Genomic DNA, 17,574 nt, shown 5'->3' with positions numbered 1-17,574 from the left:
CCTCTGATGCATGGCCAACCTTCTCTGCTGCCCCTAGCATTCCTGCTGTCCCCAATACTGGGCGATGGCTGGGTGTGTGCCCTGCTAGGGAAGCACTTTGAAGATGAAACGTGCTAACTATTATTTGCACCAGGCTGTGGTGTTTGGGTGGGTCCCATACACTTAGGCGAGAGAGCAGTGGAGCTAACCGCCCAAGCTCATAAAGGACCAAATTGTTCCATCACCATATGCATAACCAAGCCTGGGGTGGGGGAATAAATAGGAGCCCAGGAGCTGAGGAGGCCTCTCAGATGGATCCTGAGGATCCCCAAATCTCCCCAGTTCTTTTCTCCTTTTTCTCCAGCATTTTGTAGCCCTACAGTTTCCAAGCACTATGACCTGCAGATCAGGATTTGGGGGCCCGGCATTTAGCTGCATCTCAGCCGGTGGGCCTTGGCCTAGCCACTGCTCATCAGTGCTGCCCCCTACCAAGGAGTGTCCTGCTACAGGGAACTGAATGGCTTTGGCAGCCACAACATCTATGGGGTCCCAGGGCTGCCTCCTGCTGCTTGCCTCTCCGGCATCACCACTGTGTCTGTCAATGAGAGCCTCAACCAGGAGACTGACCCAAATGCCCAGTGTGTGAAGCATGAGAAGAAGGAACAGATTGAGTGGCTCAAAAGCGAGTTTGCCGCCTTCATTGACAAAGGTCAGTTTCAATTCTTCCTGACCAATCCTGAGTTTTGCCCCGCAGTGCAGAGTCATGTCTATCTTCCAGAAGGAGGAGGAAAAGACCTGGGCCCTGTCTTAATGGGAATGCACACTCTGATGGGGAAAATAGCGTGCGCACGCACACGCACACACAAACACACACACGCACACATACTGTGGCACAGAGAGGCACAAGGAGAATCTAGTGCTAAGGGGATACGGGCAGGAGGAACCCACTGGGAATGTTCAGCAAGAACTTGGGGAAATGGGGAAATGGGATTCCTGCCTACAAGGTCCAAACAAAAGGGCAGTTCATGGCAGTGTCATTTTCTAAACAACAAAAGAAGGGGAGTAGATAGAGCAGGGAGGGCAGGAAAGTCTGGTGTTCACCCTAAAGAAATCCCATCAGAACCTATCCTCGGAAGTCTCACCTTCCTGGAATCCCCTCTCAATGAGTTGAATCTTGAACTTTTGTCCTTCCCTGGGAGAAGCTATTCCATCTGGGACAGACACCTGTCAACTTCTGTACTCAGAGTGAAGGATTATGGGCCTTTCCATAGAGCAGGTCTCACCAATGTCAGTCTTTAACATTTGGAACTTAATTTTCCCTATCGTATTAAAATGAGAAGGTGAATTAGATCAGGGGCTCTAAATCTGGGGTGTGTGAGTTTATGATAGTTGGATGGATAGATAGATAGATAGATAGATGAATGGATGGATGGATAGATAGAGTGAGTGACCTATATACATACTTATATCCATGTATATGTATGTATATATATCTATATGTATACATGCACATGTGCATATATGCATATGAAACTATTTCAATATATCGGTTTTCCTTCTTAATCCTCTGTGTTTTGTTTTATGCATATAAGACCATTATTTTGAGATGGGATCCATAAGTTTTAGCAGGATACTAAAGGGGACTATGACACAAAAAAGGTGATGAACACCTGGACTCAATGACCTCTAAGGTGCCACCCAGGTTTCAATCTTGTTACACTAACTAGAGCAGACTGAGTTCTCCGGCTTCTTCACTGACCTTTCCTATGGGTTGAAAATTCAGATGTTCTGTTGCTTGTTAAATAATTTTTTAGAATATTATCTTTGTTGAGCAGCCCTCTGAATTATAAGATTCATATGTTCTTCAATACTCTGTGGCAGAACTTTAGCTGACTCCCCAAATCAGAGAGGCTAGATGTTCAATTGGGCAGTCTGAATTAGACAAGGAAGGTGTTGCTATGCCTTCCCCAGATAGCCTTCTCTCCCTTGGGAGTTCTGAGGCTCTAGGTTGGAGTTGTTGCCCTCTGGGTCCCCTCTGTAGAAAAAAGGAATAATTATCAAGGGAACTGCCCTAATCATGCACCTTCTTCCCTGGGCTGGAGGTGTGGTTCCTGGAGCAGCAGAACAAGCTTCTGGGGACCAAGAGGCAACTCTATCAGAATAGGAAATGCAATGAGAGGGACTTGGAGACCATGTTCCAAGAATACATCAGCTACCTGAAGCTAGACCTTGGAGAGCATGGAGGCTCATAGTGATTGTCCTCTGAGCTCAGTGACATGCAGGAGAGGGGTTACGAGAAGAAGTGAGTGCTGGGGGCCAGGGGAGTAAGAATTTCTGACATGAATATTCTCTTAAATCAGGCTGGCCACATGCAAATACTGCATGCCTACTCACATTAGACCAGGGGTGACAGAAGTCAAGAAATTTAGGAAGAATTCCATAATTATCTTTGTACCCATGAGTAGTTCTTGGGGGAATAGAAATGCCACAGCCTTTTGCAATGCAGTAGCCATGATCTGGACAGACAGAAAGCTGTTGACCTGTTATTGTTGCTTGTTCTTCATTCTCAAAGAGACCATGACATCAGGGTGATGTCATGACTTCAGGGAATTAGATTTATTTGTCTAATTCTTTTAATTCTTTTTTTTTCTTTTTTTCTTCTTTTTAGCGAGTTGGATTTAAATGAGGGAGGTTCTGTGCAAGGTCGCCAGCCTCACTCTCTCCTCTGGAGCCATTTGAGTCCAGTGGCTAGATATATAGCAGGACGACTGGAATTGGCGCTGGATGTTTTAAGTCAATTGGCATTAAGTGACTTGTTCAGGGTCATATAACTAGTAGGTTTGAGGTTTGAAATTTGAAGTCAGGTCCTCCCAATTTCAGGGCCAGTGCTCTATCCACTGTGCCACCTAGCTGCCCCTAACCTAAGGCTAAAGTTCCTGCAGATGAATTGTCCTGACCTGCTTTTCTCTCTGTCCCTGTACCTGTTAGTCTTCTCTCTGTCTCTCTATTCATCTTTCTTTATCTCTCTCTTTCTATCTCTCTCTGTCTCTGTTTCTCTCTGTCTCTCTCCATCTCCCTCTATCTTTCTGTCTCCATTTCTCTCTGTCTCTCTCTTCTATCTTTTTTTTTTGCAGGGCAGTAGGAGTTAAGTGACTTGCCCAGGGTCACACAGCTAGTAAGTGTCAAGTATCTGAGGCCGGATTTGAACTCAGATACTCCTGAATCCAGGGCTGGCGCTTTATCCACTACACCACCTAGCTGCCCCTTCTTCTGTCTATCTTTGTCTCTATTGCTCTCTGCTTCTCTATCTGTCTCTGTCTTTCTCTAACCCAAAACCGTTTGTGATTCCTAATGGATGAGCTGGCTAGAATTTTCACCCCAGGTTCAATGAGCCTGTATGAACCATCCCACTTCCAAATTGCTGGTACTGGAGGAAAGCAGAAGCTAGTGGCTAAAATGAAAGGCCTTGGTTTATTTGGGGATATCTATTATACAGATTCCCTGTAACTTGAGTACCTCAAGGGAGCTGCACTAAATACCAAACAGATTCAGACTCCCAATGGGGGAAAGGGGAGCCTCCTCTTTGTAAAGCTGAGTACCCAGTTCCTCCAACCCTGGCCTGATTTCCAGAGTGAGAGCCTGGCCCACTTTGGGGAAATCTCATGCTGGGCCCCTCAGCTTCCTCCCCATTAAGAAATACCTAGTTTAGAGAAGGAGTAAACTCTAACAATGGCTTCTCCCCTGATCTTGTGGTAGGAGGAGGTGGCCCTTGGGGTCAAAACTGAGAATGAATGCCTATCTTCCCAGTCATACCCTACTTGAGTTGTTCCCTATGGGGTCACTGGGGGAATCTAAAGGAAGGAGAAGATACAGAGAGTTCCTCCCACTTACAAGTCCCAAACCTGAGACATCGGGACATAAACTCTGTACACAGATTGGAAAACAGAGAAAAGCAGAAACTAGAAAGACCCAGATAGTTGGGATAGAAATGGGGGCAATGGAACTATAAGTAGATCCAAAGCTTCCATGAAGGAAGGAAATGATAAAAAGGAAGGAAGGAATAAAAGTAAAGAAAGATTGTAAGCAGGGTTGGGATGGGTGGGAAAATGGGAAATGGAAGTTGATACATTCTGGTCATCAACTTGACATTCAATCAAGAATTTAAGTATACTACAGAGTAACACTTTTCTCTGGAATGGTGTATATATGTTCTTGGAATTGAAAATTTCAGCCCATTGTAGAACATTAAACTTGAAGAAAGGAAGCAGGGAGGGTTCTTATATGATCATTTTTAAAGTTCTGGCTTCCAGAAAGACTGCAAAGTAAAGATAGACTGGACTCAGATTAGAGTATAGAGTACAGTATAACACAGGGGTCTAGGATATAGAATTCCTAGAGGCAGTGGCATGGATGAGATGATCTTCCTGGGTTGCTCTTTGAACTTGATTGTTTGATTCTCTGTTGGCCCTACAGGAAATGGATTTTGCCTGTCTTGAGAAATCAGATCTGAAGACTGACTGATGAAGAAGCCCTGACAGAAGATATCAGGTTCCTTGAGGAACCATGTGAAGAGGTAAAGGACAGGATCTCATAAAGAGAGAAACAAAGGAGAAGGAAAGGTTGGGAAGGCAGAAAAGGAGTCGATCATGACTATGGGAAAGGTCAACTTCTGCAGTCTTAGATAGACAAAAAGCCAAAAGACACGCAGGGAATATGATATATACTGGAAAGAAGACTAGAATAGAATTCTAGTCGTGGCATTTCCCTAGCTGTGATAATTTGGGTAACTTATCTCACTTGTGGACCTCAGTCTCCTCATTTGTAAAATTGGAGGAGAGGAGGAATTAGATGATTGCTAAGGTCCCTTTGAGCTCTGAATCCTATGACTCTGTGATCTGAGATGGTCCTGGAAATCCACAACTACTACTACTTGACCTAGCCAAAGTCAGAGAAAAAGAATGCTCCCTAGCCATGTTGAATGACTCCACCTAATACTCTCTCCATGATGAAAAATGAAAGAAACCACAGCATGTTTTCAGTACTCCAGAAGGAAAAGTGGTATATAGGTCCTTTAACACATACCTCTTAACTCCCTCCACAAAGGAAAAATGAAAAGAAACAAGCTACCAATGGGAGGGGGATGATGCTCTGTGAGAACAAGTAATTGATGGGGAAGTCTGAGAACTCCTGCATTTTATGTAGGTTTGGATTATCCATGTACCATCAGCAAGGGACAAAGACTCTGCCTATTTGACTCTTGGACCACCTTGGATAAAATTCCCAAGATGCAGAGTTCTCATTAGTCTAGACATCTGGGAGACTGGAAACACAAAACCTTGAGGTTGAGGTAGACCCTGTATAATGTTGGGGGAGCTCCTCAAAGCACCATCTCCTCCAGCACTCTCAGACAGCTAGAGGAGTATCCACCCAGTCCTAAGGATGCTCGGTGATGATGCAGTGAAAAAACAATAGATTTGGAATCAGAAGACTTGTGTTCAAATTCTGTCTCTGCCATATACAATGTAGGACAAGCCATTTGCCTCTGTGAGTGCTGGCCCCAGAGGCAGAAGACCTTGGTTCAAGTCGTGACTTGCTTACTTTCTTCATTTCACTTCACTTCACCTCTCTAGGCTGGAACTGTAAAATGAAGGGATAGGACTAGATGATTTTGAAGGTCTCTTCCATTCCTAATGAAGAGATAGGTTTAAAGTCCCTTCCATCTCTAAATCCTATGATCCAATCATTAATTGGGCCTGATGGCACCCCAATGTAGGCACAAGCCCAGGGGCCAGACTCTGATCATGTATCTGGGTCCCTTTCCTTTATCCAACAGGAGATCCGGATCCTCAAAGGCCAAATCTGAGACCCCTCTGTTGTGGTGAAGACAAACAACAGCCAAGAGATAGACATGGACTGTCAGAGATCGAGGGTCAGCACAATGACATCACCAGCTGCAGCTGGGCTGAGGCCGAGTCCTGGTGCCAAGCAAGGTGAGTGGATCTGGCTCCCTCAATTCCTAGAAACTGATAAGGAAAGCCTTCTCCCTCTGAAGACTCTATGACCCAAATAGTTACAGTGTCCTCTCCTGAGAATATTTCAGGGAGGGAAGAGGGCTCTTGGCCTGAGGTGTCATGGAGGCAAAGGGATATACCATTCCTGCACCCTGTGTGAATCACCAATCCTGCTTCTTTCCTTCTTACAGTTTGAGGAGATGAAGGCCACAGTGATCAGTGATGGGGAAGAGTCTACACAGGACCAAGGAAGAAATCAGTGAGCTAAACCGCATGATCCAGAGGCTGACCACTGAGGTGGAGAATGTCAAGTGCCAGGTATAAGACCCTGAGAACTTAAGCATCAGAGCATTCCCAGTGGGTGCTGATGCTATGGACCTCAGACAGAAGGCAACTTTGATTGGTATTTGACACAATAGAACTCCCTACCTGCAATTACCCATCTCTGGATTTGAATTGTTAGAGGTTGGACTAGATGAGCTTATATGTGATCTTTTAATTCTCCAGGGATCAACCCACCCAAGGCTTTCTGGTGCATTCTCAGAGGATGCCAAGACTTGTTACTATTCCACAAAACCCAAATCAGAATTAACCAGGTCTTTCTCACTTCTAAAGACTGGGGTTTGAATCATCCATGTTTTGAAATAGTTCACCCAATTGGGATCCTCTCTCTTCCATTAGCAGGAAGGATTGGGTAGGATTTAAGGCTTTAGGAAGGAGACTATAAGTTCTATAACAAAGCAGCAAAATATGCCGGCCAAAGTCCTTTCTGTCTCCCAGATATTCTTCCTCTTGTCCTCTGGCTGTCCTTCCCCACTAGCCACACCCATACCTGAGCTCTGGTATGGGGAAGTAGAAGAGGATCCACATGAAAGGAGACTAATTCTTATGCCCCTAGAATTCCAAGTTGGAGGCTGCTGTGTCCCAATATGAACAGTAAGGTGAGGCAGCCCTCAATGATGCTCACTGTTGGCTGGCTGAGCTGGAGGGCACCCTGCAGAAAGCCTTACAGGGCATGGCATGAGTTCCAAAGGAGTACCAGGAGGTCATGAACTCCTAGTTGCGGGTGGACATTGAGATTGCCACCTACAAATATGCTGGAGGGTAAAGAACACAGGTAGGAATCTCCGGCTTCCATGCTCCACCTCAGCCTAAACCACATAGATTCAGTATTTGTAGGCCTCCATCAGTCGTGGACGACCATGGATCAGTGCCTTGAAGAGCCACAGGCTACAGTGTGGCTGTGCAGTCCGATACAGGAGCTGCAGCTCCTGAGTGACTTATAACCAGTGTCCTCTCCAGGGTGCTGGCCTGGGCGGATCAATTGAAAACAAGCTGTTGCCCATACAGCAGGTTTTCCCTCTCCGCGACATTGGTGGATCCAAAGGAGAGGCAGAGCCAATACAGTTTGGCACCAGTGCCGATGCAGGAGTTGCCAGAGGGATGTGATGTCCAACATCCAACTGCCTAAGGGACTCTGACTCCTGATTTTTCCTCGGGGTTAACTCCCAAAGCCTTTCCCATATATGGGTATAGGGGCAGCTAGGTGGCGCAGTGGATAGAGCACCAGTCCTGGAGTCAGGAGGACCTGAGTTCAAATCTGGCCTCAGACACTTAACATTTACTAGCTGTGTGACCCTGGGCGAGTCACTTAACCCCAATTGCCACACCAAAAAAAAAAAAATCCCATATATGGGTATAGCTGCAAGGCAGCAGAGGTTTAATATCAGGGTTTCCTTCCCCTAGGCGGGTTGCCTGCCAAGGCTAACGAGCCCCACCTGCACTAAGCGACTGGTTTTAAGGTGCCAGTGACTCGCCTTCACCCCTTCTCCTGTTAGTGGAAACAGTTCCGCCACGAGAAGACGAGGAGTTGGGCTTCGGTTGTCAGAGGCTATTTGAGACGCAAGCTATTGGAGCATTTTATAGAGAGTGGGAGCTTATCCCCACTCCCACCCCGGCATGACAAACCTTTGGAACCATAGATTCAGTATAGATTTCAAACTTCATCCCTTCTACACCAGCACCCATTGCCTCAAGAGATTCAATTACGATGAAGTCCAGTGCCTGTTTCCTCCATGGGCAAAGATGATTTGCCCCATATCTGTTCATAGAAAAACTGAATCTCAGAATTTGTGACTGTCCCAAGGTTTCTCAGTGAGTCAGGAAAGAAAACTTGGAGTCCTCACTCCAAGTGACCAAGTGATAGATAGGGGATTATTGCTTGGAGGTGGAATCTGATGGGTAGCCAGATACTTGTAGACCAATAAGCTCTCGCTTCACCTAGGTGCCAAAGAGCAGTCACTGCCCCAGGGTAGAGGACTGCTGGACTGGGGAGAAGAGAGTTGAGAGAGCAGAGATGAATCTTCCCCTTTGTGTCATAAACTCCCAGATAGTAGTAGCAGCTGTGTCATAAAAACCCAGATCTCCAGTCCCTTGGTCTAGCCTACTGGGGATGAGTCCAACCTGTTTAAATGGTTGAGTTTGTTTTTTGTTTTCTATTGTTGTTGTTTTTTTCAAACCTGCTACCTCGACACATTTGTCCAGGACCCCAGGGGGAGTTGATGCCTAATTTCTCATGTTGTCCTTTTCTCCTCCCTTTCCCCAGCCTATGCAAAGGTGTCTGTGCTGTGTCTATAAGTAATTAAGGCCCTAGAATGATAAATTTAAGTCTAGTAGCAGAAATCTTTTCATTCATGGAAAGATAGAAAAACCCACAAACAATACAGTGACATCTCAATAGGAGGGGCTGAAGTTAGCCTTTGGAAAGAACTTTCTAGCTGAGAAGCGAAGGGCACCTAGACCTGGAGGGGCCCTAGATGAATTGCTGAAGTTAGGGGGAGAGGCTTTCTGATGATGTTATTTAGTTCAGTGTCTGACACATAGTAGGTGCTTTAATGTTTATTGATTGATTGAATGTTGGAGCTGGATTAAACCTTAGAGGTTTATACATAAGGAAAAATGAGGCCTAGGGAGGTGTGTAATGAGTAGCAGAGCTAAAACTCAAAAAGCCTTGGTCCTCCAATTTCATTGTTCTTTTCTATCACAAGCTTCCTGCCTATTTGGTCTCTGGCTCCCTCTTACTGTCTAGCATAGTCCTCTGCACATAGTAAGTGCTTGAGGCATATTAAATGGGAGGTTCTATTGACTCCACAGGGATCTTGATCCCATTCTTATTTTTTCTCTTCCCCTCTCAGCTTTCAGCAGCTCCAGGGGAGGACTGGTCTGCAGGCCCTGAACCCCAGGATGGTAGGGGCCTTGGCCTCTATCCAGTATTTTCCAGGCCTGGCAGGCTTGATTCACACTTTGCAACTCTCTCTGGTTCTGGATTCTCTGAGGGATAAAGAACTCCCTCCTCCTAGACTCCAGCCTCCCTTAGGCTGGCAAAGGATGTCCAGGGTAGACAATGCTTCTCTGGAAGTCCCCACGGTAAAGAGAGGCTTAACTGCCCAGCAGTCAGGGCCTGATGCTAAACCAGCTAACTTTCCCCCTCCTTGCCACTAACTCTTCCCACCTCTTCCCTTCCTTCTCTGCCATAGATATCTTTTTCTCAATTTATGTTTCCAATAAATTAATATTGCTACTCACAGCAGCTGTCTATATCTTTATTCACTGGGATCTCAGGGTCGGGGTTAAGGTCTTTTCTATGCTAAACCTGGAACAGATTTACTAACTGGATTACTAACCCTTTCTGTCAAGCTTGTAAGTGTGGAGTACATAAACACACACACACACACACATACATATATACACAAACACACAAAACCAGCTTACCCTTCTTTCTGTTCCTGGTATTAGTCCTCCCCATAATCAGGACAGGGCTGAGAATATTGGAAAATACTTTTAATAGAGCCACAAACCCCTGGCCAAGTTTGGATAAGCTAATGGAATCTATTACAAAGCTGAGTCACCAAACTCTTAAGTAATCATGACCTATTTTCTCCTGCTAAGGTGAAATCATCTGTGATGAATGCACCAAGTTCTTTGTGGACAAAAGCAGACACAGTTTATTTTGACTTTCAAAGAACTTTTAACAAGGTACTTTACCAAAGGCTAAAACTGAGTCACTCCTGAATGAGAAGGAATGCTTTGTCATGACTAGAAAATTCACCTGAACCCAACAAACAAAAGGCAGGGAAAACCTGTCCCTTCTCTACCTAGAGAAGTATAAAGGTCCTCAAAGATCAGGACTGGGATCAGGTTCAGTTTCTTTTCTTTCTAAAATAAATGAACTTAAAGAATGAATTTTTAAATCTGCAAATTACAATAAGCTCCTTTGGACATTGATATTTCAAGTGGACAAGGGGAAAAAGATGTTGTGAGATGGGGCTGGAATGGAGGAGGTGTAGATGGAATTATGTCAGATGTAGATTTCACTGGGGAAAAGGTAATGTATTTCAGGGAAAATAGTCCAAACAGTCAACCAATCAATCAACATGAATTTCTTATATGCTTACCATGAGCTAAAACTACATATATAAGAGGCAGCTAGGTGGCGCAGTGGATAGAGCACTGGTCCTGGAGTCAGGAGGACCTGAGTTCAAATCCAGCCTCAGACCCTTGACACTTACTAGCTGTGTGACCCTGGGCAACTCAACCCCAATTGCCTCACCAAAACAAAAAAAACCAAAAAAAACTACATATATAGAAACATACGTGACTATATATATGTGTGTGTGTGTGTGTGTGTGCGTGTGTGTACGTGTATGTAGATATCTATCTAGTTAAATAGCTGTATATATAGATAGATATCTCTCTAGTTATATCTCTATCTATTCCCTACCAAGGGCTGCAAATATTGGAAAATATTTTCAATAGTGTCCCTAGATACATTTGGATAGACTTAAAAAAAAAATTATTTGCCCAAAGTGATACAGTGTCATGGCAAAAATCATACCTCATACTTTAGGATATGTGTCAGTGGAAGTTTTATTCAGAAACATGTAGGCATAGAGGGATTCAGAAAGAATAATCTGTTTTCAGAAGATACAAATTCTCATTGTTATAAACTACAGTAGGACTGGCATCTGTTTTTATATAAACTGAGAAGGTTTCCATTTAAGGAGTGAAAAAGAATGTCCCTGGGATATAGTTGGTGAAGGGAACCAGGGCCTGAACAGTTGGCATTGCCTTCTTGGCACCAGAGTTATAAAATGTCCGAACTCTGGGGAGGCAGCACCTCAGAGAATTAGCAGAATTCCTGCTGCCCTGTGGTTTGCATTCCTGATCCAGCATTACTGCCCTGGATAAGGGATCTCAGTGTCCATTCAAATTAGGAAATTCTTTTTTTTTTTTTTTAGTGAGGCAATTGGGGTTAAGTGACTTGCCCAGGGTCACACAGCTAGTAAGTGTTAAGTGTCTGAGGCCAGATTTGAACTCAGGTACTCCTGACTCCACAAATTAGGAAATTCTATCCTTTTAACTTTATAAATAAGTGTATTACTTTAAAATAATTTTCAGGGGCAGCTAGGTGGCGCAGTGGATAGAGCACTGGTCCTGGAGTCAGGAGGACCTGAGTTCAAATCCAGCCTCAGACACTTAACACTTACTAGCTGTGTGACCCTGGGCAAGTCACTTAACCCCAATTGCCTCACTTAAAAAAAAAAAGAATAAAATAATTTTCATTGTTTTTTTTTTAATTTAGCCATAGTTTCCTTCCAAGAGCCATCCCATATAAAATAGTATTTTTAAAGGTGAAAAAAGAGAAAAAAAATTATCAATATATCTATATAGATATAGATATACAATATACAATGCTTATAGATTTCCTAATAGGCCATGCTTTTTGTTCTTTATAATTTTGCAACATTCGCTTTTGCTGTATGTCTATGGTAGTTCTTTCCATTAATTACTGTGTATACTGCCTTCTTGGCCAACATTAACAGCCAAGATTTCTTGGACTGAATCAGTGGACTGGCCTGAGAGCCAGGCCTAACCTAAAATATTTGGCATTCATTGTCAGGAATGGATCAGAATGACCTCATGATCAACATGTGGTTGTATGGGGGAGTGGGGATGGCACATGCAGGAAAGGCAGCCTTCTATAACAGGATGGCCAAATATGAGTCAACTACCTATGGTTGCTATGCTTTTAACTGAATATGAGGAGCCCTCTCAATACAAAAAGGAGGGCCCACTGGCCTTGTAGGATTAGCCAAATGTAGGCTTACCAACCATAAGGAGAGAAGGAGCAAAAAAAGTATTGCAAACATGAGTATCCTCTGACCCTTGCTTAACTAAGGTATCTAAGGATTAAGTGACTTGCCAAGAGTAGTATAACTACTAAGAGTCTGGGGCTAGATTTGAATTCAGGTCTTCCTAGATTCTGAATCTAGCACCCTATACCTTGTTTCCCTCACTTCCTCAGCTTGGACTTGACCACCTTTGTGCCAACTGACTACCCATATCTTACCCACCTGCCAAGTCCTCCTCTCTCTCTAGTCCTGTTCTTCTCTTTTCTATCTCCTCTATACTTTCTTACTCCAAGAAGCTTTCTACCTGACTAGACTAATAATAGTAAAAATAATAATGATAATAAAAATAGCTAACATTTATATAATTTTTGTATGTAAGAGACACTGTGCTAAGTGCTTTACAACTACCTCATTTGATCCTCACAACAATTCTGGGAGATAGATGCTATTATCATCCCTACTTTATAGAGGAAAATAATAAATCCTCAAATATCAGCAGCATTTCTATATAACAACAAAACACAAAAAGAATTAACAGAAAGGGAAATACCATTTCAAGTAAGTACAAAATGCAAAAAATCTGTGGATCAGCCTCCCAAAGAAGGCACATGACATACATAGATTCAATTACAAAGTACTCCTTAAAGAAACAAAGACCTTAAATAGCTGAAAGTATGTTCAGTGCTCATGTCTGAGCTGTGCCAATATAATAAAAAAGGCAATACTACCAAAAGTATTATACTTTTGGTGCCATACCAATCAGAATACCAAGGGATACTTTACAGAACTTGATAAAGTATTAACAAAATTCATTTGGAAAAATAAAAGATCTAGAATATCAAGATAAATGATGAAAAGAAGTAGGGAAAAGAGGGAATAGCACTTCCAGACTCAACCTGTCTTATACAGCAGCAGTCATCAAAACCATCTGGTGTTGGTTAAAGAAGAGAGAGATAGATCAATGGAAGAGACTAGATAAGGGAAATTCTACAGCAAGAACACTCAATAATCCAGTGTCTGATAGAGTAGAAAACATAAATTTTTTAAAAAACTGTTGGAAAAACTGGAGAGCAGTCTGGCAAAAGTTAGGCTTAGACCAGCACCTTACACCATATTCCACAATACTTTCTAAATGTATACATGACCTTAATATTGTGATGTTTAAAATCTAAATTGTGTTGTCTAAAAAATCTAATGTGTGGTTGCCTTAAATTAGAAGCTTTAGGGGCAGCTAGGTGGTGTAATGGATAAAGCACCGGCCCTGGATTCAGAAGGACCTGAGTTCAAATCCGGCCCCAGACACTTGACACTTACTAGTTGTGTGACCCTGGGCAAGTCACTTAACCCAAAAAAAAAAAAAGCTTTAGCACCAGTTTTGGGGCATTAAGCATTTATATTAAAGCATACAAATTATTCACATAAAGTTAAGAAAAGCCTATCTAGCCTAGAGTTCCAATCTGGTCTGGTTTCTTCTTCAAGTCCTCCACCATGAGCCTGCTTCAATCACAAACTCTCAGCAAACTGACTGTGGAAGCAGCGGCAGCCTGGGGTTCATTCAGTCCCAGGCGGCCCCGCAGGTAGAGGATGACATCATGGAGGAGGCGGGGTGTGAGGATCCAGGGCCCACTGCCACCCCCGCCGCTGCCCTCCACCTCCTTGGCATTGTCCTCAGCCTTGTCCTCCCAGGCCCAGAAGAAGCCAGCCAGGCGCACCAAGGCCCAGGTCCAGCAGAAGGTGAATGAGCTGGTGCAGTTCTTGCTGGTGAAGGACCAGAAGAAAGTGCCCATCCACCGGATGGACGTGGTGAAGACCATCCTGCAAGACTACAAGGACATGGCCTCAGAGATCATCCAGAGAGTGGACCAGACCCTGGATTACATCTTCAGCCTTTGGCTCCAGGAGATAGACCAGAAGTACCATACCTACATCCTCATCAACAAGTTGGAGTGCCTGGGCGACAACGACGACGATGGCATGAAGGCTGACGAAGGTGTGGCCAAGATGGGCCTCCTCATGGTGATCCTGAGCCTCATCTTCATGAAGGGCAACTCGACCAAGGAGGCCCTGGTCTGGGAGGTGCTCAAGAAGCTCCACGTGGATCCGGAAAAGAGGCACAAGACCTTCGGCAACGCGACGTCAAGGACGAGTTTGTTTGTCAGAAATATTTGGAGTATGTTCCAGTCCCCCATACCGATCCTCCAGAGTATGAATTCCTTTGGGGACCCAGAGCCACCCATGAGACCAGTAAGATGGAAGTCCTTTGCTTTGTGTCCAAGATTCAAAATCGGGAGCCTTCCAGCTGGGTGTCCCAATACAACAAAGCCCTCCAAGATGAAATGGCATCCACCTCTGCATCTGCCTCTACTTCAGCCGGCAACTGAGCCACCCAGGCCACTTTCAGGTACCAGCAAGAGTTTTACAGACTGGTATCAAGAAAGCAGAAATCCCCCAAGTTTTGATGACATTTGAAATATGGGCCAAGACCTTTTTACCCTCCAAGGTCCCCCACAATTCAGCATTTTCTCTCTTCTCTGAACCTGTGACTTTGTGAAAAAACCTGCTTGAATTGAACCACTACTTCCTCTTCCCAGGTTGGCTAAAGACTTTCTAACACAAACTCATTGCCTCAAGGACCCATCCTCCCTTAGGCCTGGGTGAGCTTTCCTAGCCTTGAATCCATCTGTGGTAAAATTATTAGGATTATGCTGACTCATATGGGAGGGGCCACACCTGGCCTGCCCTGAAGTTACTTATGCTACTGAGGTCAGAAGGAGAAGCCTCTCTCCAAGGCAGTTTTTTGAAGGACCTCCCCTTTTGGGGGAGGGAAATTGGACACTCGCTGAGGGGAGGCTGAGTCTCTTCCAGAGCTCTCTCTTTTCTTCCTCTTCCTCCCTGGCGCTGGCGCAAGTGGGAGCAGCAGCAGCTAAGTCATTCAAGGCTGGTTGTAAGTTGTGCTTTCCATTGAAGCTACAAGCTCCAGATGGTAAATCACTCTGCTCTTTTGAATAGACTTAGGTTAGAGCTAGGAGGATTATCCGTATTTCTTCTCCCCTATTTCCTTGTCTTTGATTTTATTAATTTCACCTTTGCTGTTTACTTTATTCTCCCTAATAAAACATCTGTGGAACAGAGGCTGTCAGGCTCCTTTCTTATTGGTCTGGGAGAAATATCTAAAAGGGCAGTTTCAGAGGGGAGGGAGCTTTGGACCTAGAGGTCCCTCATTATCTCCAGGACCCCAATATTTAGGCGAGCCACCCAATTAACTCTTCATATATTAAATTTGGCCCCCACATATCCAAGGACAGGTTTACTAAACCATCTCACTCTATGCCAAGCCCACATTTACTTTTCATTTAATAAATGTTATATGCATTAAAAAAAAAAAAGACTATACCAGCTAGGGAGCGCCAGAGTGCACAAAGTCCCTGGTACTAAAGTCTTAGATGTTTACTAGCTGTGTGAGCCTGGGCAAGTCATTTAGCCTCCAATTCCCTCCATTTCCTCATCTGTAAAATAAAGATAAAAATAGCACCTCCTTCCCAGAAGCATGGTGAAGATCAAGTGAGATAATGTTTGTAAAGTGGTCAGTACAGAGCCTAGCACATAGTAGGCATTTAATAAATGCTTGTTTCCTTTCTTCTTTTCCTTTTGTGGTAAGATTGTTGGAATTTGGCAGACTGATTGGGATGGGCTGCACCTGGCCTGTCCTGAGTGACAGATGCTGATGACGTCAGCAGGAGAAACCATTCTCCACAGGCAGTTTTGAAGGACCTCCCCTTTTGGGGGAGGGAAAGTAAATGCTCACTGAGGGGGAGCTCCGTCTCTTCCAGAGTGACTTTCTTTCTGGTAGTGTGAGCTGCAGCAGGAGATGAGAAAGAGGTTCTTTCTTTGCAGTTTTTGTCCCGTGGGCCCTGGCCATTTTCCATCAAAGCTACAGACCCCAGGTGGTGAGTTAACATACGAGCCCTGCTCTTTTTTTTTTTTTAAGTGAGGCAATTGGGGTTAAATGACTTGCCCAGGGTCACACAGCTAGTAAGTGTTAAGTATCTGAGGCAAGATTTGAACTGGGGTACCCCTGACTCCAGGGCCGATGCTCTATCCACTGTGCCACCTAGCTGCCCCTGAGCCCTGCTCTTTTGAATTAGCTGAACTGGAAGTGAGTTTGGGGATTGTATAGACTTAGGGGGATTATCAGTATTTCTTTTTCCCTGTTCTCTTGTCTTTGATTTTATTATTTCACCTTTGCTGTTTATTTTATTCCCATTAATAAAACCTGATTTGTTTGTGGAAAAGAGGCTGTTTGGCTCCTTTCTTATTGGCCTGGGAGAAATATCTAAAAAGGCAGTTCAGAGGGGAGGGAGCTTTGGACCTAGAGGTCCCTCATTATTCCCGGGACCCCAATATTATGGTGAGCCACTCAATTAATTCTCCCTATATTCAATTTGGCCCTCACACTTTCCTTTCCTTTCCTTCCCCTTCCCCTTCCCCTTCCCCTTTCCCTTCCTTTCCTCTTCTCTAGAGGAGAAATATACAAATTTCTCTGTGACTCTTTTATGACAACCCTTTTACTTTCAGAATTTACACAGACATACAAATATAACTCTATAAAACAGTTTTTACATAAGATCAGAATGCAGGTCTATGTTAAGATGACACTTCTAAAGGATCAGCTAGGTACCTAAATACTTGTGGTGGCCTCCATGGCCCTATGGAGCCAGGTCTATGGAGGGAAGAGAATGGGGAACAGGAGTCCAAAAGAAGAAGGATCCATAGCTTCTGAACTGAATTTGTCATTGATTGGACACCATTGAAGAGGTCAGACTTTCCATAGTGCTCTGCACAGTGCCTGACTTACTCAGAACTTAATAAATGTTTATTGACTAACTAGCTTTGGATTTGGATTTCTCACATATCCTCCCTAGCTTTGCCAAGGCAAATCTTGCTTTCAACTTATCTAGAACCACACAGTATAATACAGAAAAAAAAAAAACTACTGCATTTAGAGTCAAAGATCTAGGTTTGACTCTAGATTCTCTGCTGAGTTTCTGTGTCTTTGAGCTTGTTTATACATATGGAGATAATGTTTGCACTGCCTACTTTACAGGATTGCTGTGAAGAAAGCACTGCATAAATGTGAGTCATTACTGCCACTGCCTTTTATTATATCCTTTTGGTTGACATTACTAGTGACTCAGTAGATCCTAAAAGAAGCTCAGAATGGTGATTTTTGAAAGCAATACCTCATTGCCCCCCAATAAACTCCAGGTAACACATAAGCCTCCCAGGCTAGAGCTCAGAGATACCTCCTTCTGCTCCCCTCTGCCCCCCAAAAGTTCATCATAGGTTGGTATTTTGCTTTGGTCTGAAAGGTGATGCTTTCCAGCTACTCACTG

At 44.0% G+C, this 17,574-nt stretch overlaps 1 protein-coding gene and 1 pseudogene across 1 annotated transcript; both read left to right on the top strand.

Moving 5' to 3' along the window:
- The first annotated feature begins 373 nt into the window (after positions 1–373).
- On the top strand, positions 374–9,225 carry LOC122728954 (annotated as a pseudogene).
- A 152-nt stretch (positions 9,226–9,377) lies between these two features.
- LOC122728952 (non-structural maintenance of chromosomes element 3 homolog) lies at positions 9,378–14,562 on the top strand. Its single transcript, XM_043967648.1, is given in 4 exon segments — positions 9,378–9,416; positions 13,699–13,815; positions 13,817–14,312; positions 14,315–14,562. Coding segments are annotated over 4 exon segments (900 nt in total).
- The last annotated feature ends 3,012 nt before the right edge of the window (positions 14,563–17,574 follow it).

This window comes from Dromiciops gliroides, chromosome 5 (assembly GCF_019393635.1).
Source record: "Dromiciops gliroides isolate mDroGli1 chromosome 5, mDroGli1.pri, whole genome shotgun sequence".
Lineage (NCBI taxonomy): Eukaryota > Metazoa > Chordata > Mammalia > Microbiotheria > Microbiotheriidae > Dromiciops > Dromiciops gliroides.
Note: the sequence above shows the minus strand (reverse complement) of the source record. Positions and strands in the feature narration are given on the sequence as shown.